Consider the following 14,085-nt stretch of genomic DNA (forward strand, 5'->3'; position numbering starts at 1 on the left):
CCATGTCTCTTGGGGAAGCCAGCTCCCTGTGTCCAACTGGGAGTCAAAGTATTGGGAAAAAAAATAAAAGTAAATAACAAAATTTAATGTAGTTTCTCTGACATGGAGCCCAGCTTTGGTTTTAGTTAATATTATTTTTGTTAGACTGCGCTAGCTGTGTAAAGTCAGCTGTGTTTGTCAGGGTAATGCACTGGACTTAATAGTTCTTGAGACTAGACTGGTTAAATAAGAGACGAAACATTAACGATAGAAAATACTACTCTTAGATTTAGTGCAGCAGATAGTATTCATTGGAAAGAATACAAGAATATTTGTAGACAGGTCTTTTACCTGGAAGAAAGGTTGAAGCACAGGACATATGTAACAAGTCTAGCCTGTGGAAATCTAGGAAAAAAGCAACGTACAAGGGCTCTGTCTGATTAAACTAGGCAACGCTTGTGAGAATGCACAGATACACAGGAATAACAGTGTTTCACTTCAGAGGATAGCACCTGCAAGAGATCGTATATCATTTGAGATATTGATAGTCTGCTAGTTGTTAACTAAGCATTATCAGGGGTCTTTTTTTGAACTTATTCTAAGTATTTTAGTTGTTGCCTCCTTCCTTCTTCATTTACTCTACTTTAGCTTCACAGCTTTTTAATACTCATGTGAGCCAGAAAGCAAATTTCTCCTGGAGCCAAGCCCAGGCATCTCCCTAATAACAGAACTGGGCTGACTCATCCCAGCAGCCTCTGCCAAGCAGAGAAGTGTCACCTTCCTCAGTTGCTGGTAGCAACGGAGGCAGAGCTCTGTTTTCTCAAAGCTATGAAGCTGGCATAATGCGAGCTTGGCAAATCCTAAGCTAAAGTTGCACCAAAACATAAGTAAGTCTCTTAAAATGAAAGGCTGCAGTATTGTCTGCACAATGAAGCATCATACAGGGTCTTAGAACTGGCTGTTCTCCTTCTGGTTTATGTAATGAGTCTGACATGTGACTACTGAGATGTCATTTAATTTCCCAGTGCTTTATTTTCCTCATCTGTAAAAGCTAGACAACAGTACTGGCTTCAGGTAAATTACTTTCAAATCAAGGGAAGATGTATTAATTGCTAGGCGAAAAAGAGAAGTGAAACAGCAGTATCAGCCTCTGTACCAGTGGTGTTCAGACCTAGTGAAGGAAGTGGAGACAAGAGACACAGGAACAAATTGTGATCCACCGAGAAGAAAACAACTTAGACTGCATGTTGTTAGCCAAACTGAGTTGTAAATTGGGTTAAGACATTATATTATGATGGCTGGGAAAGGATGGAAGAAAATATTTTATCTATCAGAGTTTTATTTTCTTGTCCTATTAAAGGGATTAAGAAAGGAGCTGCTTGAAGCTGCCTGCATGTTTACATAGAAATAGTTCTGTGTGGAGTGTGATAAATGGTCACAATTAAATTAAGACAATCATACAAATGATAAACCCATTTATCATGTGACACCACAATGCCTGATGATGGATTTATCTCCATCTTAGGGAAGTTACAGAATGGGGAAAGAAGATATATTTCAAGTATGTAAATTAGTTTCTGACAATTGTGAACCTTTCTGACAGCAACAAGATTGGTGGAGTTGAACTGAAAGCCCTAACACACCTGCTATTACAGGGGAAGAAGTCTGTATAATTTGTCTTATCTTTTTTTAAAATAAAGACTCTAGGAATATCGCTCAAGAGAATATTTTCCATTCTAATAGTGTGGTCTTATAGACATATATTTGAAAACCAATCTGAATTCATAAAAGCCTATAAAACATGGAACAAAATGTCCTTGACTGAATTCAATTATTTGTATTAAAGATTCAGATCGTTCATTTTACTTTATTCATTTCTGATGGCAGAAAAGTCTGAAATACTTCCATTCATATATTTAACAGCAGTGACTGGGTTTCATAATGCTCTGTTTTAAATAATCAAACCTACAATTCTAAGAAAGCTGAAATAAAAATACACAAAGCATATGTTCAGCCAGAGCCAGTGATGTGTCATCTAAACTGGAATCAGAGATTCTTCAGACCCTAGCTGGGCATAATTTATTGCTTACTGCAAATTACATTGTGAATACTGTCCCAGGACTAATAATTTTTATTACTCTTCTCATTGCTGAGTGTCCATTAATTCAGTATGTGATTTATTCACTTTTTTTCTTCCTCATATATGTTTATATGATCAGAAGGACACTATACTCATGAGCCTGAGTCATTTTTCCCTAGGAATCCTGGAAGGATTGCTGGTAATCCTGGCAAGGAGTTGGTGCACAGGCAGACAAACATTCAGGCATCCCAGAGGAAAGAAGGGAACATGTTATTTAATCACTCCAAAGGAAATGAATCTACTGATTTGCATTTGATTTATGTTGTAGCTGTTTCTTGTTATGCAAACCTGAATGCATTTTGTAGATTTGCTTATATGTTTCCCTTGGTGATCACCAAGTCATCTTTAATAGATTTCTTCCTGGGGTTGTTTTAGTGTGATTTAATTAGGTGTTCATTGTCAAAATATTGAGTTAAGTTGCTCAAGAGAGCATATGTATCTGCACATAAAACAGACATACGATTGTTTCACTTTGGCTATGCATAGTCTTGAAGTTGCAAGATTTACTCCCTGGAGTTTTCTTTGAGACTGAAAGAGTCTGTGTAATAATGCTGTTGACTTCATACTACACAGCCTCAGGTTATCTCCTGGCTCCTGCTTTTATCAACCCCACCCGTGAGAATGTTCTATGGAATAGGAGCATAGGGTTTCTTAAGGATAGTTGAGCTCCTTTAGATATTCATGTGGTTGTTTGCTTTAAAAACATTTGGAAACTGAACAAAATGAGTTATGTAATGGATCTTTACCATGTTGTGTAATCTGTCCTGCCTTGATAGTCAGTGACTAACGCAACTTTAGCTGCTCACATAGACTACTTAAGGATGGAAAGGCCCACTGGGTTCATCAGGCCCTGCTCCAGCTCTGGGAGACTCCACAGCCAACAGCCTCTCTGGGCAACCTGTGCCAGGACTCCAACATCTATACAGCACAGACGTGCAGCCTGACATTCAGAGGGAACCATATGTTCCAGTTGGTGCCCATCGTTTCTTGCCCCCTGACACTGGGAACCACTAAAAAGAGCCTGACTCTCTCATCTTTGAAGCAGAATACAGCAAGTGTGACCTCACCAGTGCTGAACAGAGGGGAAAATTCCTCACTACTTGCATTAGGTAAAGGAGAGAGGCAGAGAAAGCATTGATGTGTCTTACTCCGTATAGGCAGTGCAGTGAAAAGTGGTATTTTCTTAAAGAAGATGAATACTTTATTGTCTGTTTAATTAAAATTCAATTGGAAACAGAAAATTATATCATCCACCAAAGAGATGGATGCAAGTTTGTAGGGCATCTCTGACAAATTACTGCAGGATCTGGAAGTTCTGGGATCTATAGTTACAACTCAGGGTGTTCAGTGGACTGTCTGTCCAGAACCATTAAAAGCTCACAGAAGACCTGACTTTTGGAGCCAACTGGGTAATTGTTTCCAAATTTGTCCATCACTTAAGCTGCACCCACTGTATGCTTCTCTGCTGTGGCTTCTTTTGACTTTTTCCTGTGCTCAGAAGAGGCACCTAATGTTCACCAGTTCTACTATAGCTACAGCTTTTCAGTCAGATGCCATCTGCAGGCTGAGGAAAATAATCTTCCATCTCCATCCTGCACATTTATACCACACCCAGCATAGTAATAACTGCAAGACTTCTTATAATGTATTGATTTCTGTGATTCATGTCTCTTATAAGCCCATTTTCCTAGTGTAGTGAGTGAAAGGGGACAAGAGGTCTTCTTTGCATGCCTACCTACCCTATCAGTATGCTAGCATTGACTACATAGCCATTTGTTTGGATCCATATTGTTGTATGTTTAGATTCAGTTGATGGGGTGGCAAATTTTCCACTCTAGAAAGGACATACAGAGAACAGTCTTTCTTTTCAGCTGAAGATGAAATGAAAAAGTACGTGATATGAGCTGATAAAGCAATCACTTCCCCCGGCAATCTTTTGATGACAAAAATTTCTTTTTGTGCTACTCTATGCCTGTAATGCAGGACAGCTTTGAAATGTTCTTATTCTATCACACTAATGTGTTTTTCTGTTCCATGTCTTCTGTTTTAGGCTAAAATTGGATCTGGAAAACTCATGGGCCCAAAAGGCATTTCTGTGGATCGTAATGGACACATCATTGTAGTGGATAATAAAGCATGCTGTGTGTTCATCTTTCAGCCAAATGGGAAAATAGTCACAAGGTTCGGTAGCCGAGGGAATGGTGACAAGCAGTTTGCAGGTACACTTGATGGTAATATGTAAATCCCCTCTGCTTGCCTCTTCTGCTCACATTTGCATGATGTCTGAGCATGTTGAACATGCTATACCCTACTCATTTTCCTTCCTGAGAGTGGAAAGTTCTACTAAACATACAGCTTGTCTTTGCTTCACCATTTGTTTAATTGGCCAAGAAGTCCACAACCTATGTTCTGCAAATGTAGGTGTAACTAACTTGTTTTATCTACCTCTCTGTGGCTGGAAGCATTTCAGATCAATGATTCAAGGAAGACAGACCTTAACTAGCATTTTGTAAAGGCCCACACTAAGCTGTTAATTATGATCAACTCCAAACATCATGCTTTGTGTCTCCTGTGATCAAATACACATTAACTCTTGCCCCATGTAGTATCTTCCCATTAGAGAATGGACATAATGGGACAGTGTTAAGACTGAGATCAGAAAGACTCAGATATGCAAATGCCAGTCTGAGGAAGCTGCCACTTATAAATTCAACTGTGTGTAGGCTACATGGGACAGGTGAATTGTCCTTATTTGAATGTTTTCAGTGTAAAGGTCTTCATCCTGTTTATACTCTGTACTGATGATCTGTGAAAATTGAAATCAAGTTTTTCATTTCCTTAACTTAAAATGGCACCAAATATTTTTATTCAGGTGCTTTTCTGCTTTCAGGTTTGTTTCTTGCTCATGTTTGTGTACACAGTTCAACACACAGAACAAAAAGGCACTTTTTTTCCCTAACAATATTTTCTAAATAACTTTTGCATTTATCCTAAGCTTGTTTGCTTGAATGTTTGTAAGAAGTGATAAAATAAAGCATAGAAGATTCTATTTAGGCTTTACTTTTTGGGGACTATTTTCATTATATACACAACTTTATTTCAAAGCACTACACATTCTCTCTTGCTAATCAACATAGTCACCTGTGTATAAAAGGAATGAACAGTGCTTATTGATAACACTAGCTGTCAAATGGTTGGAAAATTTTATTTACAAAAAGGCATGCTGAACTTTTAAAAACAGGAAATGAAATGAAGAGTGGTTTGAAATTGATTGTCCCTTTTTGATAGAAGTCAAGCAGTGGAGTTACCATTTAGTGTCACTGCTAATTTTATTGTGATTCTTTCTTCATCTGTATTGCAGGTCCTCATTTTGCAGCTGTAAACAGCAACAATGAAATCATCGTTACAGATTTTCATAACCATTCTGTCAAGGTACTGTCAGTTAATAGCAATTTGGGATGCTTTTTATTTTTATTTCCTGGGGAAAATATTGTTAAAAACATAGAGACCATTCTTTTTAAGTGTGAGGCTGAATTAAAAGAGTCATAGATCTTTGCATGCACTGTGTTTAATAGAGTTGTAATCAGTTGCTTTTGGTTTCAATATTACATTCTATAGTTCCATTGCTTAAATATACATATGTTATGCCTGAGATAAATAATATCACCTTAGTTATTTTTAATTAGCTGTCTGAAAAAATCTGTTACTTATCAGTCTTTTGATATTTTAGATAACTGATAACTTCTTTTGAATTTCCCATTAAAATCTTCCCACGATTCTAGTTGAATCTTTCTGAAAACTGCAAAGTGAAGATACTTGACAGACATTATGCTGTAGTTACAAGCTTTATTATTACTGGATCATTTTATGACCTGATAGTCTTAACTGTGTAAGATAAACATTTAAGACAAACATTAAGACAAAAGATTTTTCATCTAGTATATCTTGCACAGGGCAGAACTGTCCACTGGCCATTAGATCAGTGGGAAATCCTGACTTGTGGCCTATTAAATAGCTGTGGTAAGATAGGTGGAAGATTTGTTTGTCCCAGTAATAAACTAGAGCAAGGATGTATGTTGAAATGTCATGTGCTGGAAAACATGAGTTAAGGAATTGCAGGCTGTTTCAGAAACTAGTTACCCGTTTGCTTTCAGGCCATGCCACTCCCTTTCAGCCTTTTCAATTCTCCTTTTCATTCCCTCACCATGCAGTACCACAGGAACAGCAGATTTTCACCTAATTGAATTAAGCACACAGATTTACCCTTGGCTCAGTTAACCAATGTTTGTAACTTAAATGATATATCTTATGTATTTACCTGAAACATGACATTTCTGTCTGCATACTGGTGAGTGTAAAAAATCCAAAGACCTCAGTGGTGCTGTACCATCCAGCTTCTGAGTAGGAACCTTGTTTTGTTGTGCTTTTGGAATTAGAGAGGAAATGGCGACTCGTGTTTTTGACTACTACAGAAAGACCAAGGCTGCTGTAGGAGCCCTGAAGCAGACTATTTAGGTAGTTTAGCAGCAGGTTTATGTCTCCATAAATTACCTCTCCAGCAGCAAAGCTTATTGCAATAACAAGAATGCCTGGAGAGAGTTAACAAGGGCCAGCTACAAGGAACAAAAGCAAATGAAGAGATGTAAGAACCGTGGCATCTTAGCAAATGAAATGAATTATATTGCTAATGAGAACAGAGCATCCTGTCTGTGTCTGGTGTGACTCAATGGAATAAAAACGTTATTTGTTGCAATTTGGTACTAGCTGAAAAAGATTCTTATTTTTGTAGCATTCTGTAAATCTGTGCAGATAACTGTTGACACTTTGGAGAGTTATGTATAAAATAGGCGATGCAGTTCTTTTCGGTTAGATAATAAGGGAAAGAGTAAACTTTGTTTCAAATAGTAAATACAGTTATATCTAAATAATTTTCACTCTTAGGGCTCTCAACTTCTTCCTGTAACCAGTCTCTTGAGTTACACATCTTCTTTCTGCAAAACATTCTGTTCCTTCTGCCATTAACCTTCAAGCGTTTTCCTCACTTCAGGCATCTTCTGCAGAAAATCCTACTCCATATTGGCTCCTGTCCTTCTGTCACTGATCATTGGATGATTTTCTTACCCTTCTCACCTTCTTAGCACTTGTCAGGTCATTATATTTGTATATGCTTAGGCCACAGCTGGTCCCTTAAGAACACTTGGACATTGTGGCAGAGGTGGGTCTGGGCCCAGGACAGATGGTTATGAAGCCACGCAAATGAAACATCTAGTGTCTCACTTAGTCCTGTTGGTGCATCGAGGTTGCTGGCAGAATTGCCATTGATCTGTTCCATCTTTCTGCTGTCTAAAACTGTTAATTTGCCAATGCAGGTAATACAGTTGCTGAGCTGTCTGTACAGAGGGCAGCGTGTCCTGTGATTCTTAGTACTTGTTAGGTTATGAAAGTCAAAGAACAGTGTATCTATTCTGTCAGGGCTCACTGCCAGTGTCCTATTAGCGTTTTGCTCTTAGCACAGGACACACAAGCTGTGGAGGGGGTCCTGGGACCTAAGCGCTGCATGGTGTAGAGAAGCAGGAGGGAAAGACAGGCACTTTTCCTCCCATCTTCATTCTGAGGCCTTTACTGTAGGGAAGATACAAGATTGGAGATCAGTATTTGCACTTATCTCTTTTTCAGACTTTACAAATATTTTGCTTTTTAAATTATAGAAATGCCGCTAATTTTGCTGAACTGGCTTTTAAGATGTAGGCTGGTGCTAGTATTGATAGCGAGCTCTTTATTCGTTTTTCATTGTCTGATTTCACCCATATCCACAACTCAAATTTTCATTAAATTTCAGTCATGCAAACACACTGAAATGGAAACTTACCAGCTATTTGAAAATGCAGAACTAAAAATGACCCTTGCTACAATCATTTTTGCCTTTATAAATATGTTTGCCTTACATAAATATATAATTCTTCTGAGTATTTCTTAAACAAGAAGGGTAAAAACGAGAACTATAAATGTCCATGCTGAGAAAGGACAGCGAGGGGAATAGAGAAGGGGAAATAATGCTGGATGTGGGGGAAGATCAGGTTTGTTAATAGGTAGTATCGATTACTAGTAGTAATAGAATTAGTAATATTTAATGTGATGCCATTGTCAAGTTTTGGTTTTAACCCTTACAGGTATTTAACCAGGAGGGAGAATTCATACTGAAGTTTGGATCGAACGGGGAAGGAAATGGACAATTCAATGCACCAACTGGTGTTGCTGTAGACTCTAATGGAAATATCATTGTAGCAGATTGGGGAAATAGCCGAATACAGGTAGAGATTTGTGTATTTCAAAGGTGCTTGATTAGGAAAAGTAATGGATCGATAACTGGTTGATCAGTAATGCGTTCAGGCTTCCCAAGAAGCAGGATAGCTGCATTAGAAGTGATGTGTAGCCTTTTGTATACCTCATTGCTGTTCTGTTCACTTCTAAAGTGGTGGTGTCAGGCTGCAGTCTTTCCCGTGTAAGTGCTGGCAAGTCTAAGAGTTATTGTGGTCAAGATTCATGTATCCAAGTAGCTTCCTAAAAGCTATTTGATGACTTAGGAGACTTACAAGGCTTTACTGAGATGACAGTAATTTATAATAATCGCCATAATAGAAAATTGTCAACATAGTGGAAAATACTAAATAGCAAGTGAACTGTACAGCCCTTGAGGCAGATTTTTAGCATCTTTTTTGAATGTTGCAAAAATATTCTGCTTTTATATTGAGATTTGTGCTCTTTTTATCTTTTGAGTGCTGATCACAGTCCTTTCTTACTAGTAAATAACTAGTAAATAACTAAGTGTATGCATTAGTTTCACTGAGTATAAAAATGAGGGAGCTGCTCATCATTGGTCTCAGGAAGCACTGACAACAGTGCAAACTGGTTTCCCTCTGAGTGGGAACTTAAGAGTAGTTCTAGCCACAACAGTAAAATTTGTTAGAAAAACAAGGTGTTGGTCACGTTCCCAATTGAGTTTGATTTACTTTAGCTAGTTATTTTTTTTACCTCATTGAACATCAAATTCGTGCCAAAGACCATGGTAGCCTTGATTTGGTCTTTTTCGTAAGAAAATATATTTGTATAAAACTTGCCTGTTATGAGAATAACAGATGAGATTCTGTCTGTGTTTGCTGTATTGTATGTCAGTGGTTTCAGAAATAACTGTATAACTGAAAGTAGACATTCATCTACTAGATTATTTTTATTCATAACATTTCTTATGTTCTTTCTCATCTCTAAAGGTTTTTGATGGAAGTGGATCGTTTTTATCCTACATTAACACCTCTGCTGACCCACTCTATGGCCCCCAAGGTCTGGCCCTTACTTCAGATGGCCACGTTGTAGTTGCAGACTCTGGAAATCATTGCTTCAAGGTCTATCGATACTTACAGTAACAATGAGCTCTGGAGCTGGATAATTTTCCACCTTTAAGCAAAGACTGGTCCCAGAGATCCAAGGCAGGATATCTCCTACTTTGAGTTCATTTTTAACAACGAAAGAGTCTATTATGAACTTCTTATGTTAATTTCCAAACTTAACCTTGTTTACATAGAAATTGCACCTCTTACGTTCCTCACTGAACTTTTTGTTGTAAGGGTTAATACACGGAATCCTCTGTAACTGAATTCATAAAGACAACGTGATATTAAACAAAAACTGCAACTTATGGAACTGCAATTAACTAGTTAGACAAAAATGAGAAAAATTTGGGGGGAAATCCCCAAAGCTTTTTGAAGACTGTGAAGGGTGGCTCCTATTCAGAGCTTCCAAATTTGAAGAAGTGTCATTGTTATGCATTATTTCACCCAAAGGTGATCCTAGAAATCTTCTAGATCTCATTTTCATGGTAGGTATTACACTTTTAACATTCTTAAGTCTTACTATCTGTATCAAGTAGGTCCTTTTAATATGAAGTTAAGTCACACAAAATTGATCTAGTTCAAACTGTCAGATCTAACTCATCTCAACATTTAGCACTCTGAGAATCAATGCAAATTTCCTACTCATGTGGGATTAATGAAGGATTCTTTTCATGTACCTGTTGTTCACTATTTCTCTTGCTCAGTATGCTGGAAGGACTTTGCAGAAGCCTGATGTTTCTATAGCTCTGGAAAAGCTTAACTGTAGTGATACGTTAGTGAGAGCTGAATTTCCCCACAACAACAGACCTTCTGACACCAAACTAGTTAATTGGGATCAGGGTTATTGCAGTGTCAACTCAATTAACCTCATGTGTGCCACTCTTTTGTATATGTTCATTGCCACATCTCCTTAAGGCAACTCAGTGTATTAACAAATAAGAAAATGCAGCATCACACAGGACAGAAAGCCAGAGAGGTACCCCTATGGAGGACCTACATTATACAACCAAAGGAACTGTGGTAAACAGAGGTTGTATAGGAAAGCCGAGGGTTACCAAAGCTATTTCTTTATACATGAGAAAAAAATACATTACAAGTAAGAATGAATTTGAACCAATTCCTGAAGTCTTCATCGAAGGGAATTTTGTTAGAGGATAAAATAAGGACTGTGAGATTTATTCTGATTTGTATGTATGTATGTTTGACTGACACAAAACTTTTAAAAAGTAAATGTAGGTTATTTCCGCAAACTGGAACACACGTATGCCATTTGACAATGGTAGTACTCTGAAAAATGTCCCTTTTCCTTCCTGCCGGATCCCTTTACCGTGTTCTTTACTGAGTTATTAATTTAATGAGAAGTGCTTACAATCACATGACTTGGTTCTGTTTGTAATGTTATTTTTAAGTGTTTACTTGTCTTTTTTAAAGTTGCATTGACTTCATACTTAAAATCCAGTGGTCAAAAGATGAGTTGCTGTCATAGCCTAATATAGATAGAGCAGTGCTCACTCAAAAACCTTGTTTGAGGAGCTGGTAAGTGTGCTGCCAATGCCTAAAATCATTTGGAAAGTAGTGTGTTTCTTTTCTAATTTTTAATACCTTTAAACAAAAGGGCATTGACTCAGTAACAAGGGAGTGTTTTAAGCATATTTTCAAAAATGAAAAAAAAACTTTGTTAAATTACTTGTTACAGATATTTGACTTATTTCTCAAAAGGTTAAGATTGTTTCAACAAATTTAAGGGGAAAAAAAAGGGTTTTTTTCTTTTGTAAAAATGTATTTGACTTGTAAAAATGCAGACCCCTAAATTCATAAATGTCGTGTTTGTCCACTCTTTTTAATCACTCTTTCTTCTTCTCATTTTTCTTCCCAATTTACAAACTCTTATGCAAAGATCCCTTTTCTTATTTCCTTGGAATAAATATTTTGTGTGTAAGGCTTGAGATTTGAACTTACATGTAATGCAGATGAGGAACTGGTGGTAACATTATTGAAATGTTAAAAATGAAGTTTGTTCTTACCAAAAGAAAACCAATAACCTTTGCTTGAACTGAGTTTGTCCTAAAATGCTGAAGATGAGTAACCTCAGATATTATACAGTAAGCTGTTCTGTCAAAATTTAATGAAGTTGTAAATTAAATCGCATGATGATCAATTAATTCTATTCTAAGTGTCCTTATAAACAACCTGATGATTTCTAGCATTGGAATGCCTTTCAGTGGCAAATTTATCAATGAACAAACATATGTAGCTTTTAAAATGCATTTTTTAACAAAGAAAAGAGGTTGCACTGGTTCTCTGAGACAGAAAGTAAATGAGAAGCGTACTGTCACTGTCAGTTATATATTGTTATAATACTAACAAGATTTAGTTCAAAAATTGAATTTTTGTGGTAACATTTTACTAAACCTGCATGGTTTTCACTGAAGAAATGTTGCCAAATGCTCCACTGTCAGGTATTCTGAGAATGGCAGAAATCAGACCCTAACCTATATATCAAAGCATACACTTCAGACTATATGACTATATTAATCCATTTTTCTGCAAATCATTTTCTGTTCATTCAGCTCAGTTTTGTTCATCAGAATTTTATGTAACCTCTGTCAACCCATTACATATCCATATGAAACATGGAATTCTGCACGCAACTCCCTTGCTAACAGATATTAGGGGTGGCATGGATGTTTTCTTAAGATTGCATAGTCTTTTGGGTTTTCCATCTTATTGAGGCTTCAGACATCACTGGAGCAACCCTGAAGGCACCTGAAAAAATGAAACTCATTTGGATTTCCTTCTGATAGATAGCAAATGCTGCCAATTTGTGGCATGGGGTATTTTGTTTCCAAAGGTTGACCTTATCTTCCTGGCACAGGAACTGAGAAACACATTACTTTGGCAGCGTGCTTATGAAGTCAGCTCAGCTAAAATGCTTGGCTTACCAATGCTACAAAGAACAACCAAAGCAGACATTCTGTTCTAAAAAAAACAACAAACAAACAAACAAAAAAACCCTAGCAGATTCTTTTCTCATTCATTTCAGTGAACATCAAAATTACACAACTTGATTTACTGAGTTGTTAGCCTTTATTTAAGGCTTTATAGGCATTCTGCTGCCAGATTTCAGATATAACCAGAAACGTTCCCTCAACTTCCCTTGAATGCTAAGTGACTAATGGTGGGGCTTGAATGACAAAAGTACATGCTTCATTTAACTAATCTTCAACTCAAAAGTAATCTCAAAAGGTTATCGGTTCTTATGTTTGAGTATTTTAGGACAAACTAGCTGACTGTATTTTCATTATGTTGTGACTAGAATAAGGGAATATGTTCACATAAATCCACTACATATAGGGGATTTTTACATTGGTTAAAACAGCAGCAGAGTAGCTGTGTAAGAAAAGGAAAATGGCTTGAGGCAAAGCATTTGTCTAATGTAGATGGAGAGTTATGTATTAGTAAATGCTCTTTTGGTTCTATAAAAGCTAGAAGGTTTTCAATTTTACATCGATATTTTTTACAGTTAAGGATCTAGTGTTGCCATAATGAGGACTCTAAGTGCCCAATATGTTGTGTTTGTTATGAAGAAATGACTTCCAGCTGTGGGTGACAGCTAGTTACGTAATCATGATGTACATTGACAATTTTCTTGAAGAACTGTGAGCAGTGATTGTTTTGGACTGCTGGTGAAGAGTATGAGAAGGGTATTTGTGCTACAGGGTAGGAAGGTTCCTCACTGGTTGCGTTCTTTCTGATGAATGTACAGAACTTTGGTTGATGTCTGTGAGCAACACGGCCTTAACCCTGACACTTTTTGCTTTGGCTTTATGACATGGGAATGTTCCCTAAGCTGCACAGCGTATATGGCAGTATCCCCACGTTAGAAATCTCTATCAGTTGATACGCTGCAGCTTTCCGGTTCCAAGATTCTATCTTTCCTCTTTGTTTTTTAAAAGCTTTTTGTACATTCCACCTTTTTAAGTCAGTTTCGTATGTTTTGTGTACATGTAAGTCTCGCACTCTCTTGAAACTTATGATGGAATACTATTCTCACTTGTTTTTGTTTCATTGTTTTTACTTTCTTTTTCAATCCCTGCGAGGCTAAATACAAACTTTACTCCTTAACATCAAGTATGAAAGATGCACATCAAAGTGTTTGTGTGTGTGTGTGCGTGTGTAGTTTTAGCTTCCTGTGTGCCACGGCATTCTTAATGCTTTAGCCGATGATAAAAAGTACTCTGTCTTGGAAATGTAGGAAAATCAGTCAAATATGTACCTTTACCACGCACAAAAGTTTCAAATAATAAAAATAAAGCTTGTTTCCTCTGTTATTGTTGAGAATTTATTTGTCACATGTTTCGTACTCACTGTCCCTGAAAATATCTCCAGAATCACAGAATGACATGGGTTGGAAGGGACCTCAAGGATCATGAAGCTCCAACCCCCCTGCCTGGCAGGGCCACAAAACTTCCAGATTTACTAGATCAGGTTGCCCAGGGCCCCATCCAACCTGGCCTTGAACACCTCAATGGATGGGGCATCCACAACATCCCTGGGCAGCCTGTTCCAGAACCTCAC

General features: G+C 37.4%; 1 protein-coding gene across 32 annotated transcripts in view; it reads left to right on the top strand.

Moving 5' to 3' along the window:
• TRIM2 (tripartite motif containing 2) overlaps positions 1-13,838 on the top strand; it is an 82,691-nt gene extending 68,853 nt beyond the window's left edge. For 18 of the 32 annotated variants that reach the window (XM_032444157.2, XM_032444167.2, XM_032444160.2 and 15 more), the window contains 4 exons: positions 4,170-4,350; positions 5,481-5,551; positions 8,290-8,430; positions 9,388-13,838. In XM_032444157.2, the coding sequence (XP_032300048.1) occupies positions 4,170-4,350; positions 5,481-5,551; positions 8,290-8,430; positions 9,388-9,540 (546 nt within the window). In that variant the 3' untranslated portion in view covers positions 9,541-13,838. The remainder of the gene's footprint in view (positions 1-4,169; positions 4,351-5,480; positions 5,552-8,289; positions 8,431-9,387) is intronic. The other 14 variants (XM_085544785.1, XM_085544792.1, XM_085544787.1 and 11 more) reach the window with 1 other exon arrangement.
• Positions 13,839-14,085: the final 247 nt, after the last annotated feature.

The sequence above is a fragment of the Coturnix japonica genome, chromosome 4 (genome assembly GCF_054131305.1).
Source record: "Coturnix japonica strain WE chromosome 4, WE-NBRP24, whole genome shotgun sequence".
NCBI lineage: Eukaryota > Metazoa > Chordata > Aves > Galliformes > Phasianidae > Coturnix > Coturnix japonica.